Source organism: Curcuma longa, chromosome 16 (assembly GCF_044706935.1).
Source record: "Curcuma longa cultivar G26 ecotype Majalengka, Jawa Barat chromosome 16, ITB_CL_G26_1.1, whole genome shotgun sequence".
Taxonomy (NCBI): Eukaryota; Viridiplantae; Streptophyta; class Magnoliopsida; order Zingiberales; family Zingiberaceae; genus Curcuma; species Curcuma longa.
The window spans coordinates 11,994,850-12,009,127 of NC_133876.1; the positions used below are offsets into that span (position 1 = coordinate 11,994,850).

At 34.4% G+C, this 14,278-nt stretch overlaps 2 protein-coding genes across 2 annotated transcripts; both read left to right on the plus strand.

The window, feature by feature from the left end:
- The first annotated feature begins 333 nt into the window (after positions 1-333).
- On the plus strand, positions 334-1,685 carry LOC141848068 (uncharacterized). The gene is made up of 2 exons (XM_074736181.1): positions 334-451; positions 1,325-1,685. The coding sequence occupies exons 1-2, from the start codon at positions 367-369 to the stop codon at positions 1,528-1,530; spliced, it is 291 nt and encodes a 96-aa protein (XP_074592282.1). The 5' UTR covers positions 334-366; the 3' UTR covers positions 1,531-1,685.
- A 6,809-nt stretch (positions 1,686-8,494) lies between these two features.
- LOC141847590 (uncharacterized) lies at positions 8,495-13,415 on the plus strand. The gene is made up of 6 exons (XM_074735647.1): positions 8,495-8,541; positions 10,530-11,615; positions 11,897-11,947; positions 12,063-12,158; positions 12,574-12,732; positions 13,132-13,415. Exons 2-6 carry the CDS (start codon positions 10,599-10,601, stop codon positions 13,264-13,266), a joined length of 1,458 nt encoding a protein of 485 aa, XP_074591748.1. The 5' UTR covers positions 8,495-8,541; positions 10,530-10,598; the 3' UTR covers positions 13,267-13,415.
- The last annotated feature ends 863 nt before the right edge of the window (positions 13,416-14,278 follow it).

Below are 14,278 nucleotides of genomic sequence, written 5' to 3' on the forward strand. Positions count from 1 at the left end.
GGTGGCCGGACGATACGGCGAGGGCGGACAGAAGCGGCTGAGGTCGGTGGTATCACGCACGGGAGCGCAGAATATCAGAACTCTATATTTATATATAGTATCGAATGACTTTTGAAATACTCATTACAGAAAATTAATTGAAAATTATGAAATGGCTTTCAAAATAAAATAATAAAAACAAAAGCGTGACGTTATCACTGCCTTTTAAAAGAGCTGGAGAAGGGGGGAGAGAGAGAGGCCAGCACATTTCACACGGAGAGCGATTCAATTCGAAGGGGCGGAGAGACAGAGAGAGAGAGAAGGGCGACGCCGGAGCGAGATCGCCGGGGCCTGGCGGAGGAGGAGGAGGAGGAGGAGGAAGAGAAGATGGCTTGGTGGAACAAGAAGGTGGTGTTCCCGGTGAAGCGAGCGTGGGTTGCCGTCGCCGCGAGGGTCAAGGCCCGGAAGCCAGGTCAGATCTCTCATCCTTTCGGCTATCGCCATCCGATCTGCTGTTTCCGCTTCTTGTTCTTCGTGCAAACCTCATTCAACTCGAAGATTCCACTGATTTTCGCCGTATACCTTTTTTTTTTACTTCGATCGAATCGGATTTCACCATTTTTTTTCTTGCATCCATGGAACACTTTTTTTTGGTTAAAATGGAATACTCGATTTACGGTAATAATATATGAATACGGGCAATTATTTTCTAGGAATGGGATTTTTTTTTTTGGGTTTATTATGATCGGAAAAGAAATCACCATTTTAAACTATTTTGTTTTTTTTATTGTTTTTGCAAAATACCTTGTAATTTTTCATTTGATTTGATTGCAAACAAAGATAAATCTGAAGTTGCATTTTATTATTTTGTAAATAATGGATGAACTATTTTCATAATAATATATGAATACGGACAATTATTTTCTGGGAATGGGATTTTTTTTTGTTTTTTTTGGGTTTATTATGATCGGAAAAGAAATCACCATTTTAAAGTATTTTGTTTTTGCAATATCCCTTGTAATTTTTCATTTGATTTGATTGCAACCAAAGATAAATCTGAAATTGCATTTTATTATTTTGTAAATCATGGATGAACTATTTTCACAAAAAGAAGATTAAACTCTGAATTTTGAGAGATAACTTCATAAATTGTACCAAATTTTAAGCGTTAATTTGTCGCAATGAAACTTTAGGCGAAATTTTATGATCGATTAGATGAGGTTAATTCATTAATAAAAATATCTTAAATTTTTATTAATTAATTGGGAAAAGGGTACCAAAATATAAATGAAATCATAGTTAATGACCATTTATTACTGTTCTATAATTTATTTTATTGTTTTAGGTGATGGAATCCTAAAGTTGCACGACGATGTTCGAATGTGCGGGTACCAAGACGTGCAAGTGATGTGGGAGATGTTGCGATCGGAGTTGGAGGTCGCACACTCACATAAACATCATCGCAAGCAATACGGTTGGAGGCCATCAATCTTGTTGCGATCGACTAGGTGCCATGCACCCGAGTCACGTCTGTATCGTCGGCGCGATTAGTCGACTAAGGCTCGATATCGGTCGAACGAACCGAGAACCCTAAGCTCGATCGTAGTTAGCATCCAACATGCATAGGTTAAAATGTACATAGCGAAAAGGTCGAAAATTTCTCTCGCTAGACTGAAAGGCAAAATACATTGCCGAGGCCATAAGGGCTAAGGCCGGTTACATTTTCGGTTAAAGTAGTTGGATCAGATGATTTAGTTACTCTTAAAATTTATCAACTTTGAATTTCTAAGAGGCCCATTTAGAATTTGGGCCGAGGCTCTTCTACTATATGTTATAGATTTAATGTAGGGGGTGCAAACCAACTTAATTTAGTAGAATAGTAGAAATTATTGATATTCAAGTTAGAGTTTGAAAAATATATGTGATATTCGAATTGGATTCGAACCTCGAAAATATAAATGATTATGACATAAACTCGATTCAAAATGAAATTCGAGTTCAAGTTCGGCTCTAGTTGTTCGAATCTTGATTTAAGTAGAATTGAATTATAGTTCAAAATAATTTAAATTTGAATTTGGTTTGATGAGTTCGATTTGAATTTAATAATTTTAAATATGAATTGATCAACTAATTAGATTCAAGTTTTTTTAAAAAATGAAGAGGAGCTTGATGCAATGATAAATTTACTATCATGTGATTTTATGATTATGAATTCGAATATAAGATAAAATTACATATAATAGATTTAATATGGTTCGATCTTTTCTTAAAATTTGTATTAATAGAAGCTTCATACATCACGCTAGGTACCCTTTAAATCAATTCCTCGATGAAGACTCGACAAGAACATTGAACTTTGTCGAAAGCATTCAATGTCCTAGTGTTTATTTTGTCCTCCATTTTTCTTTTTCTTTGTGTGTTTGTACGTAGCTCATGGAGTTCATGAGCTCTCCTTGTCATATAGCACACTCTTTTAACTACACAATGGAATCATATGATAGAAACAAAGAATATAACTATTCCTAAAGATTGGACCAATAATTATGAAGTTTAATATATTTTTTTATATAATTTAGATATCTAACTATTACGATCGGAATATTAAACTTCGTTGAAAGCATTCGATGTCCTAGTTAGCGTATTTTGTCCTTCGTTCTCTTTTTCTTTTTCTTTTGTGTGTTTGTACGTAGCTCATGGGGTGCTCCTTGTCATATAACACATTCTTTTAACTAGACAATGGAATCATATGATAGAACCAATAATTATGGAGTTCATTTTTTTTATAATTTAAATATTTAATTTTTATGATCTAATTAATTTTTAAAATGATCGATTCAGTTTTATGAAAGTTTTTCATTAATCACCAGAGTAGATCTGAAAGCGTATACAACTCCGCTTTCAAAAGTTAACATCTCAAAATTTTCATTCCATTCAAGAAAAATATCCTACGATGTATCATAATTGAGATTCAAATCATATGTGTTTAGGTACTCTTCACTTAATCTCATTTGATTTATCATCCCCTATTTTATGAAATTGAATTTATTTTTAATCACATTGTTCTTAAAACAACAACAATAATAACAAAAATATATAATATATTTTGAAATTAATGAATAAGTTAGTAAGGATTCTAATGTAACTAGCAAATTTTATATTCACTTTAATAAAAATTTATAAGTTTGAATGACTCAGTAAATTAATAAATAAACTTGAACACTCATTAATATTCCTATCTTATCAAACAAATTTAAATATAAATCTTGGCCTTCACATATCACAATTAATTAATATTCATGAATAAAAAAGTTATTATTATTATTATTATTAGTACTTAAGCAAAGGCTTACACAAGTCATGAAGATGTCTTACTTTTCAAGAAAAAATAACAAAAAATATAGAAGAAGGCCAGCACATAAAGTTTAATAATGTCCTTAATTAATATATAAATATATATAAATATTACCCTAAACTAAAATTAAAGGAAGGGGTGGCCCACCATGAAAGACTTGTGTTGAGTTGTTCCAAGGAAGGAAAAGCAATTAGGCCCCTTTAAAATAAAAATAATGGTGTGAGTTGATGGTTTTTAATCGAAGTATTATGCATTAATTTTGCGTGATGTGTAATTAATTACATGCATTAAATGTGCAATAATATATTAATAATATTGCCTTGTCATTAAGTTTACGCTTTAATCATTTGATGAGGACATGTAAGGCTGTAAAAAAGCAAGCCGGATGGTTTGATGTTCAAATTTATTTAATAAAGTAATCGAATCAAGTTAAATAGAATTTAAAATTAATGAAGTTGTTAAAATAATTGAACAAGTTTAATTTATTTTTTTTTATGAGCGTAAGTTTAGTGCAAATTTATCTCTAGCTTAGTTCGTTATCTAGCAGTTGCTTCAATTCAATCTGTTGTTTGAAAATTTCTTTATTTATTTAGCATGTTGATAAAATTTTTATTAACAAATATTATTTATGAACTTTGTTTTTGTTTGTGATCATCTATGGATAAGTCACTGATTGATGATAGTGAAATCACGCAAGACCTGCAAACAGTAGAGCTCTTGTTGGGATGCAAAGAGAAGGAGAGTGAGAACGGAGACCAAGGGAGTGCCCTGGTTTAACCGCCCTGACGTTCAAGTCAGATCGTGAATCGGAGATAGAGAAGAAGAAATAGAAATGTTAGAGAAGGAGAGTGTTGATTGTGTATATACATACCTGTGCTAGCTAGAAACAGGCTCATTATATGGAGTCATTGGGGGAGATGTCCCATCGTCAGTAAGGAGAATATTCCAATCGCCGTGGTAGCCAAGGGTCTTATCGCCCATACTTGGTATGGTCCAATTGCGTTAATCATCACGTGTCCTTATGACGACGATATGGGCAGAAGCACATTCGGGAGCAAAACCAATAAAGCACCGAGTGGGGTGCTAAGTGGGTTGCAGAGTCGATTGATCAGGGAGTCGAGCCGCAACCTGGGTACTAGGTTAGAGTAAAGAGCTTGGGCGATTGACCAGGGGATCGAGTCGGAGATCGACAACTGAACTAGAGGGAAGAGCTCGGGTATAAAGTGTGGGGCATCGAGCCAAGCTAGCTGTGGGGTTGGGCATTGACCTGACTATGAGATCAAGCCTTGCCTTTGTCGTATCGCTGTCAATTGGATCAGATCTTGATTTTCTTGATTGAAGTTGGTTTTAATTTAGACATAGAGTTGTTCATCAAAGATCTCAATTTGATTATTTGTTATATGATTTTTATTTAGATGCATTTTTGTTGGGTTCATTGGACCTTTTATATGTATGATTTTTGTGATATTAGGGCATCTGCAACGCGACGTTCAACGCCCGTTCAATGTCTCGTTATAACGCCCCACAGCAATGTGGGGCGTTAAAATTCTTTAACGCGTTAAAGGATTGCGGGGTGGACCAGAAGGATTGTGGGGTGGGCCAGGTTGGCCCACCCCGCATGCTTTTTTTTATTTGTTTATTTTTATTAAATATATTTATTAAATGGTTATTTTTAACTGCTATTAATGGTTAGCTTTAATTTTTATTAAAAAATATAAATTTTAAAATTAAAAATTAAATAAAATGGTTAATTTTTAACGGCTATTTTTTAACGATTATTTTTTAACGACTATTTTTTAATGACCAATTGAGTGGATGGTGGGACCCATAAATAATGAGTATTAACGTTAATAAGAATGTGGGTGAAAAAGGTATAGTATTATAATGAATATATGGCAGTGGACCCCATGCACTTTAGTGAGGTGGAAAGCGTTATAACGCTCTTGCATTGTGGATGCTCTATATAGTAATTAGTAAAGGTTGCATAAATACCATTATATGAAATTTGTTGAATTTTCTTGATTATTTTGTTCATATAATTTTTAATTATCACAAGATACCTTCTTACGAGCAAAAATTACACCTAGAGCATGATAATTTTAGATGATGAATCAGGAGAAAATCGTCTACCTATTATAAATTTTAAAAATGATGACATCATGAAGTTTACGATGCAAAACTCTTCGATTGTATCATATTTGATGATCCATAGCGAGTCAAGCTCGAGGTCCAACGCCTATTGTGAGTTGGTTATGATAAAATAGAGTTACAAAAGAGAATTAACAAAGGTTTGAATCTCGATGAATCGAGACAATATCATCCTCCATCGTAGCCTACTGCAATTTCTCGATTTACTTCCTCACAGATGACCGTGTGGCTGACCATGTGGCTGACCGTGTGAAGCCGCTGGGGTAGCGGATTCCACCTATTACGAATTCACTATTGGTCTTGTGGTAGTAGCTAGAACTATCAAATGGATCAATTTATGACGGAGCGGATTAATCCATTAAAAACTCATCATATGACGGTGCGGAACGATCCATCAACTTGATGGGTTAAAAAATCTCTAACCTAATTCAATCCAAGGCGGGTTATAAGTTAGGCGGACCAACCCATGAGTTTGTCAAAAAATAAATTTTTTTTAAAAAATTTAAATTTAAATTGATGAAGGTGAAAATTTTAATTTTAGACGGATCAAACCTACTAATTCATTGAATTTTCTACTTTAATTTTAAAATTTAAAATAAAAAATAAACTTTATCAATCCGCGGATCAATCCACGTAGATCGCAGGTCTAGACGAGTCAATCCATTTGAACCCATCTTAAAATGAATTGATAAAATTTTAACCCAATCTATCTAAATTGCTTGGTGAGATGGGTCAATCTGATGAATTCAACTCAAATTGACGGCTATACTAATAGCTAAGAGTGTACTTAGGAGATAGGGTTAATATCAAAGCTAAATATCTAGACTCTCATGAAATTTATCCCTTTGTTGTTTATCTTTGTAGATAGGTATCAGTCCCCGGGGCAATGGTGCAACGGTAGGACATCCGGATTGTAACTCAGGGACCTGCGGTTCGATCCCTAGCTATGGCGTATTTGCAGAAATTTTTCTCCAAATGGGGAACGCAATCAAAGGATGCTGGGCATCTGGATTGACTGCCGTATGCGCTTCCCGATTTACCTAGGTGGTCGGTGGGAAACTTCCGTGGGACCGGGCCGACCACCCCAGAGATGTGGTTACTGGGATTATCATTTTTTTTTAGATAGGTATCATAATTAACCTTTATAATCATTGGCTACTGTTTTTTTAAAATAATACTAATAATAATAATTTTGTTTTTTTAATAAAAAAAATGTAGCGTGACATCTGTTTCATGCGCTGCCGTTCGATCCACTGAAAATATACTATTTTTTTGGGTTTAAATAAAAAGGGTGATGGGTCATGGGGGTTCACTTTGGCGACTAGTGCACGCACCAACCGCCCAGGATTCCCGCAATCTTCTAACCACTACTCAATTAAACCCCCAAAATTTCAAAAATAATAATAATAATATCACTTTTAAAAGATCTGATCTATTCATTTTGATTCTCACACCCCGTCAAGTCGAATTTTATGATATTCAAATTTATTTAATAGATAATCGAGCCAAATCGATCTTAAAATAAATTAAACTATTGAAATGATCATTTAAATTTTATTTAATTTTTTTATGAATTTAAGTTTGGTTCAAATTGAATTTCATAATATAAATTTATTTGTTCATGTTCAAATTTCTTTATGAATATTATTTTCGAATATTAACACGAGTTGAGTACATATATATTTAAATTTATTTATTTTATTTAATAAATATTCAAGCTGTTTTATTTAATTGATCATATATATTGAATTAACATAAATAAATTTTTATCAAATTAAATATTAAATTTATTTAATTTATTTATTATCCTAAATTCAAATTTTGAAAATTTAAAGTGTTCAATAGCTATTTTGTAAGAACTTTGTTGGGGTTAAACGGAAAATTCCCTTTTTGAGGTAATTAATTATCTTTTTAAAGTGCACACTCTAATTTGTTTAATAGCTTTTAAAATATTTAAATTATAAAAACAAGCAAACATTGAGCGGCCAAATGGAGCCATTTATAAGTAATTTGACTAAATCATTTGGGTGAAACAATAATATAATTAGTTTTTAAAATAATAATAACTAATTAAGGAATTTGAGACATAATTTATTGGTTTAAATATTTTATTATTTTTTTATAAAAAATATATTTTAAGCTTTTTTTTTCTTTTTTTCAAAGCATCCTTTAGAATTATATGAATCCGGTCCGGTCCGGTTCATTGGCAGCCGTCCGATGAGACCCTTTAGAGTTGTCAAATGACTCAATTTATAATGGGATGAATCAATCTATCAATTTGATAGATTAAAAAATTTTTAATCTAATTCAATCGAAAATAGATTATAAATTCATCAATTTGATATATTAAAAAAATTTCAACCTATCAAAAAATAAAAATAAATAAAAAATTTTAAAATTAAAATTACAATTCAAATGAATTTTTAAATTTAAATTATAATTTAAACGTATCAAATTCACTAATCTATTAAATTTTTTATTTAAATTTTAAATTTTAATTTTTTTAAAAAATTTACGGGCACTTTTAACAAAAGTGAAATCCGTCGACTTCACCGAGATTCAATTGAGCGATTTCAAATGATCGACCCCATAACTATGTGTGAAAAAGTAAATTGAGAAGTTACAATTGATCATGACAAAAGAGGATATTATCTCAATTTTATCGAAATTCGATCTTTATCTACTTCAACAGCAATTCTGCTTTATTGTAACTAACTCAATTATGTCCCAAAAGCCACTCAAGTTCATTATCACGGACTTAAATGGATCAATTTATTTAAATCTATTTTAAAATAAGTGAATAAAATTTTATCCACTTTAAAATGAGTTGATAAAATTTTAATCGTATTGTTTGACGGGCTCGATCCACATCGGCCGGCTCGATCCACATTGGCCGGCTCGATCCGACGGCGGATATCAGCTCTCATGGCCGCGGTAAATCGGAGGCGTCCATTTCCTTGACCACCACCACCACCTTCGCCTCTTCCTCCCCGCCGTCTCTCAAACTATATGTGGAGCGACTTCCATGGGCTCTCCACCAAACTTCGGAGAAGGGAAACGAGGTCAGCTTCTCTCCTCCCCTCTCTCCGCCTCTTCTTTTGGTCGCACGATCGAAGAGCGTCGACTCGTCGTTTCCAAAGATTCGACCTCGATCCTTTTTTTTCGGCGTTTTCTCGTCTGAAATTTGTGGCGTTTGTTGTTTCTGTTTTGTTTTTTCATAAATAAACTGGGTTTCCGATGAATCTCTTTGCTTATATGCTTTTTCGATTTCCTGCAACTTACTCGAATTTGGATTAGAGTATATCCCTGGTACAACTGTTTCCTTGTTCATGTTTTTCCCCCTGCCTTTAACCAGCGATTCATCCGGACATTTTACCACCGTCTTGATTTATTACTTTCACATATTAGAACTACTGAATCAATTCTTAGCCTTTTTCATGAAGTTTATTTTTTTTTTGAGGATTTTATGTAAGTTAGAGCTCCACAATTCCTTTTAATGTCCAAGTAGTTACGGCCATCAGGTGCCTTGCAATCTGATGAATCTCTTTGCTTATATGCTTTTTCGTTTTCCTGCAACTTACTCGAATTTGGATTAGAGTATATCCCTGATACAACTGTTTCCTTGTTCATGTTTTTCCCCCTGCCTTTAACCAGCGATTCATCAGTTTGATTTCTGTTGTGATTCTTATGATTTTTATTTACATGGCAGTAATTTTTGGTAATTTATGTTCATTCAGGAAGAAATTTTACCACCGTCTTGATGTATTACTTTCACATATTAGAACTACTGAATCAATTCTTAGGCTTTTTCATGAAGTTTTTTTTTTTTTGAGGATTTTATGTAAGTTAGAGTTCCGCAATTCCTTTTAGTGTCTAAGTAGTTAGGGCCATCAGGTGCCTTGCAATCTGATGAATCTCTTTGCTTATATGCTTTTTCGATTTCCTGCAACTTACTCGAATTTGGATTAGAGTATATCCCTGGTACAACTGTGTCCTTGTTCATGTTTTTCCGCCTGCCTTTAACCAGTGATTCATCAGTTTGATTTTTGTTGTGATTCTTACCTTTGTGGACGCGATCTCATCTCTTGATCGGTTTCTATTTGCCATGTTTTTACTTACATGGCAGTAATTTTTGGTAATTTATGTTCATTGAGGAAGAATTTTACCACCGTCTTGATTTATTACTTTCACATATTAGAACAACTGAATCAATTCTTAGCCTTTTTCATGAAGTTTTTTTTTTTTTGAGGATTTTATGTAAGTTAGATCTCCACAATTCCTTTTTGAGGATTTTATGTAAGTAGTTAGGGCCATCTGGTGGCTTGCAATCTGCGATTAGTAAAATTTGTGATCATCTTTTTAGATAGTGCCATCCTAAAGGAAATTAGAATTTGTAAGAATATAACAAAATAGATGCTATAATTTTCTTGATATTGCTTTTATGTTTGATTTCTTTAACTTTTAGAATTTTTTGTATATGCAGTTTCAATTATACTTACTATTTGCTGTTCAGACAATGGAATCTGTGGATTTCTGCTTTATTATGAATGGTAGTATAATACAGGAAATGATAGATAACAGATTGACATTGGAGAGAAGAACAAAGAGTGGAAACGTAAACCTTTGATCTAAAATCTACAAGTTTTTTTTTTTTTTTTTTCAAAATCAATGTCTTGATCCTTCAGGGGAATCAGATTATTTACTTCCCAAAGTAGATTTTGAACTACAAAACAAACGCCTTGCTTCTCTAAGAGATACATCAGTTAAATACTTTTGAAACGAGTCTATCTATCTAAAGTTCTGACAAAAAGCAAGAATAACCTGTGCATTAAGATTCTAGCATATCCTTGAAGTTCTTCACAGAAAGTTCGATTTCTTGCCAATTATCTATGGTTTCATATGCCCTCTAAGTGCTTTACTTTGTGCCGCAAGTTCCTCTTTTGCTTTTAGTTTCCATTGTTATTTAGTATTTATATGCTCATTTGAATTAGAACTTGGAAACACAGGCTGACTAAACTCATGTGTGTGTTTTGTTGGTTATTCTCTTTAGGAAAAGAAATTGTCGTTGGAGAACTCAAATTTACTTTTCAATCTTTCTCAAGCCGGTGATTTATTCCACATGATGGAGGATTCTATGGGTAGAAAGACTGCTTGTGGGATAATCATTAGCAATGGTGGATTCAGCGTTACTTTTAGAGAACAGAAGTGCCATGATAGAAGCATCCGCCACTGTAGCCGGTTAGGATGCTGTGCTAGTCTCCATTCGGAGAAGGGTACCCATGTAGCAGAACAAGAAAAAAATTCCCTTTGCTCAGGCTCAATCAAATCATCGTCTTCAATTGGTTTTAAAGAACCTAGATTGGAGCAAAGATCTAATGAAGATGTTGCAGAAAGTAGTAGATCTTTGGATGCAAAATGTTCAGATCCCAACAGAAGATTAGGGAAGAAAGAAAAGTCACCCTGTCTTGCTTTAAAACCATTAGTTGAATCTGCTAAGGTTAGTCGGTATTCAGAAAATGCAACTGTAGTAGTGGGATCCTGCAGTTTGAAATTGAGCTCCAGATCTATTAAGGAAGTATCTAGACATCCCAGATGTAGACTTGGAGAAAATTCAAGCAAATCCAGAAGCAACCCCATGAGTCCTGTACAAACTTCACTGGACATGTCATCGAGGTCTGAGGACCATGACATGAATAATCTTGGACAAGCAGATGCATCTGACCTTCTCGTGTCAAATCTCAACTCTGCTGGTTCTGCAATTGGCAGAGTCGAAAATGTTTCAAGGAGATTCATGAGAAGCGGCAGGTCCAGAGGCAAAAACATTACCTCATCCTTTAATGGAGCAAATTCAGGTTCATCAAGTTCGGGTTCTTCAAGTCTGAGCGTAACTCTTCAAGAGAATTTAACTTCTCATCAAAACTCAAGAAGATCCAGAAACGAGTCTGCTAGTATGAGCGTTGCTTCAGTTAGAACAAGGCATACACCTAGTCCTAATATTCAAACAAGACCCTTAGGGCTAGTAGATCAGTCTGGGCCTATGCTAACAGATCCTGTAAGTGAATTAGGAATTGTTCAAAGCTCATCAAGATCATTAAGAGATGGCTATCCACGCATAAACATTGAAAATATTGCCGAGGTACTGGTTATTCATTATAATCATAGCCTATATGACTTAATTACCTTAGGATGGGTGGATAAATAGAAATCACATTGAAAAGAGGAAAACAAATCTTTAGACTGCCGGCAGATTTCTGATTTATTTGAACTACAATATGTTCAAAATTAGTGCATCTTTAGTTCGTTCGTGTCCTTTTCTGGTTGTCTGAATGCTAAAGTGAAGAACTACCTCTAATCATTCTTTTTGTATCAGGATTTCCTTTATTGTTGAAAATTCATATTTTGTTTGATGGAATGCAGGCGCTATTGGAACTTGAGAGGATTGAACAAGACGAAGGTTTGACATATGAGGTTGTTTCTCCTTAAATAGTTTAATGTTAATAACTATTTTCACTTCATAAAGCCAAAGAAGCATGAGAAATCAAATGGGACAAAACGAAACTGATACCGTTTATTATCGTTGCAGCAAATATCATTCCTTGGAAATCATTTGTTTTTGGATGGCCTGATACATGACCAATACAGAGACATGAGGATGGACATCGATAACATGACATATGAGGTTTGTTCCGCCTCTGAGTCATGCATTGAACCTGATAAGAGATGTTTGCTTTACTTCTTTGTGAATAGAAAATCTTATATTACTTAGTCTCTGAGTTAATGTTAAGATAATGCTAATTTGATGATTTATGGATAATGAAGAGTAGGTAGGGGGTTGGCGAAGTCGTATCAGAAAATGTTATTCGTATGGTTTGTTGCATCTGCATTTGTTTTCTATGACTATATTAGTCTAAATGTATGAGTTGCATAGTGAAGTATGATAGTCCAATTCATCAACATTTCATTTTTTAACATCTCATCTATGGTGAGTAGGGTGGTTCATTGGCACAGGATTATCGGAAGACAACATATCATATGGTTCGATGTTTGTAAGGATTCACAGATTACCATTTTCAGTAACTTTTATCTCTTTACAGGAATTATTAGCACTGGGAGAGAAAATAGGAACGGTAAGCACAGCCCTCACAGAGGAAGCTTTATTGAAATGCTTGAAGAGAAGCAAATATGTGCCTATTTCTTCGATATCTGGATTCTCTTCTCTCGGTGAAGGCGATGTCAAATGCACTATCTGCCAGGTAAAATCCAGTTGATCAAAATTTTCAGCAAATTCATGCTATTTTTTTCCTGAGGAAAACGGAACAACGAGGCCAAGATCCCTAACTCAAAACCTTGGCAACCATTCCTAAGGTCTTTACCATCTCGGTAGAAAGCCCCTTTCTGGATGATTCATGCCATATAAACTGATTTGGCATTGAACTTTCTTTCGACATAATCATGTGTCTCTGAATTTTGGAGTAACCGTAAGACATTTGTACCGACATAGTCTGATGTCGAGTTTTTCGGTCTCTAGGTGGAGGTGTTTCCGGTAATAACTTTTAAGTGTTCATGTTTTGTAACAGGCTCTTAGGCATGAATTGACACTAAATGAACCCTTGCAAGTTTGAAACATGTTCATGTGTTCCTCTTTTTTTCAGGAAGAATGGGCTGTCGGCGACGAGTTGGGCACGTTGGTGTGCGAGCATTTCTACCATTTTCGATGTATCGACCAATGGCTTCGGTTGAAGAACTGGTGCCCCGTTTGCAAAGCCTCAGTTTCTCCTACCTCATGAATACAAAACCCCTTGTAGTTTACTTCCCCATAGAAGAAGCATTACTTCAAGTTTCCATTGCTCATCGAAAGCTGTCAACATTTTGTAGATAACGAACATTCTTGTCGATAGATATTCTCGATACTTCAATCGATACATTTGTTTCTTCATGTCGAATCTAGTGGTGAACAGATTTGGAACTGTTGTATTTGGTATTTGCTTGGAGTAATGCATCGAACCTCCTACTTTGTCAAGATTTGAAAGACCAATGCGCCCGACAACTTTGCGGGTAGCACGGAACTTGCGAGCATACTAGGAGTGTAAACGAGTCAACCTGCTCGCGAGCTATTCGAGTCTCGGTTTGAAAAAAAATTCGTTTGAGTTCGTTCAATTAAGTTAACGAGTTGAGCTCGAGCTCGAAAATATTATCGAGCCGAGCTCAAGCTTAATAGTATTTGGTTCGTGAACTTGCGAACATGTTCATTTAAAGACTCATGAATATGTTCATTAAGAGGCTCGTAAATGTGTGTGTATATATTACATGAATTATAAATAATATATATTAATGAGTCAAGCTCGAATTAAGTTCGTTTAACTTTTAAATGAATTATTTTCGAATTGAGATCGAACTAAACTCGTTTAACTTTAAAACGAGTCATTTTCGAACCGAGCTCGAGCCATTCGCGAACTATTGAATTTCATTACGAGTTGAACTCGAGCTTAAGAATTAAAGCTTGAATCGAACTCGAGCCGAACTCAAGCTTAAGAATTAAAGCTCGAATCGAACTCGAGCTGAGCTTGAGCCTCTTACTGTTCGACTTAGCTTGGTTCGATTACACCCCTAGAGCAAACGACAAGCTCATGGCCGGCGGCAAGCTTGTTTCTGGTCGATTCGACGATAAAGAAGGATTGTTGAGATTAAGAGTTGGGAGGAATGGTAGATGTAGGGGCTTAAATTAAATTGAATCGAATCTAATAATATAAAAATATTGATATTCGAATTCGAGCTCGAAACATATATATAATATTCGAA

What these genes read in the sequence shown, in the direction of transcription:
- LOC141848068 (XM_074736181.1), top strand. Translation starts at nt 367, where the DNA reads ATGGCTTGGTGGAACAAGAAGGTGGTGTTCCCGGTGAAGCGAGCGTGG. An exon ending in GGTCAAGGCCCGGAAGCCAG is followed by an intron (nt 452 to 1,324) that starts GTCAGATCTCTC and finishes TTATTGTTTTAG; the next exon opens with GTGATGGAATCCTAAAGTTG.
- LOC141847590 (XM_074735647.1), top strand. Translation starts at nt 10,599, where the DNA reads ATGATGGAGGATTCTATGGGTAGAAAGACTGCTTGTGGGATAATCATT. An exon ending in ACATTGAAAATATTGCCGAG is followed by an intron (nt 11,616 to 11,896) that starts GTACTGGTTATT and finishes GATGGAATGCAG; the next exon opens with GCGCTATTGGAACTTGAGAG. An exon ending in TCAAATGCACTATCTGCCAG is followed by an intron (nt 12,733 to 13,131) that starts GTAAAATCCAGT and finishes TCTTTTTTTCAG; the next exon opens with GAAGAATGGGCTGTCGGCGA.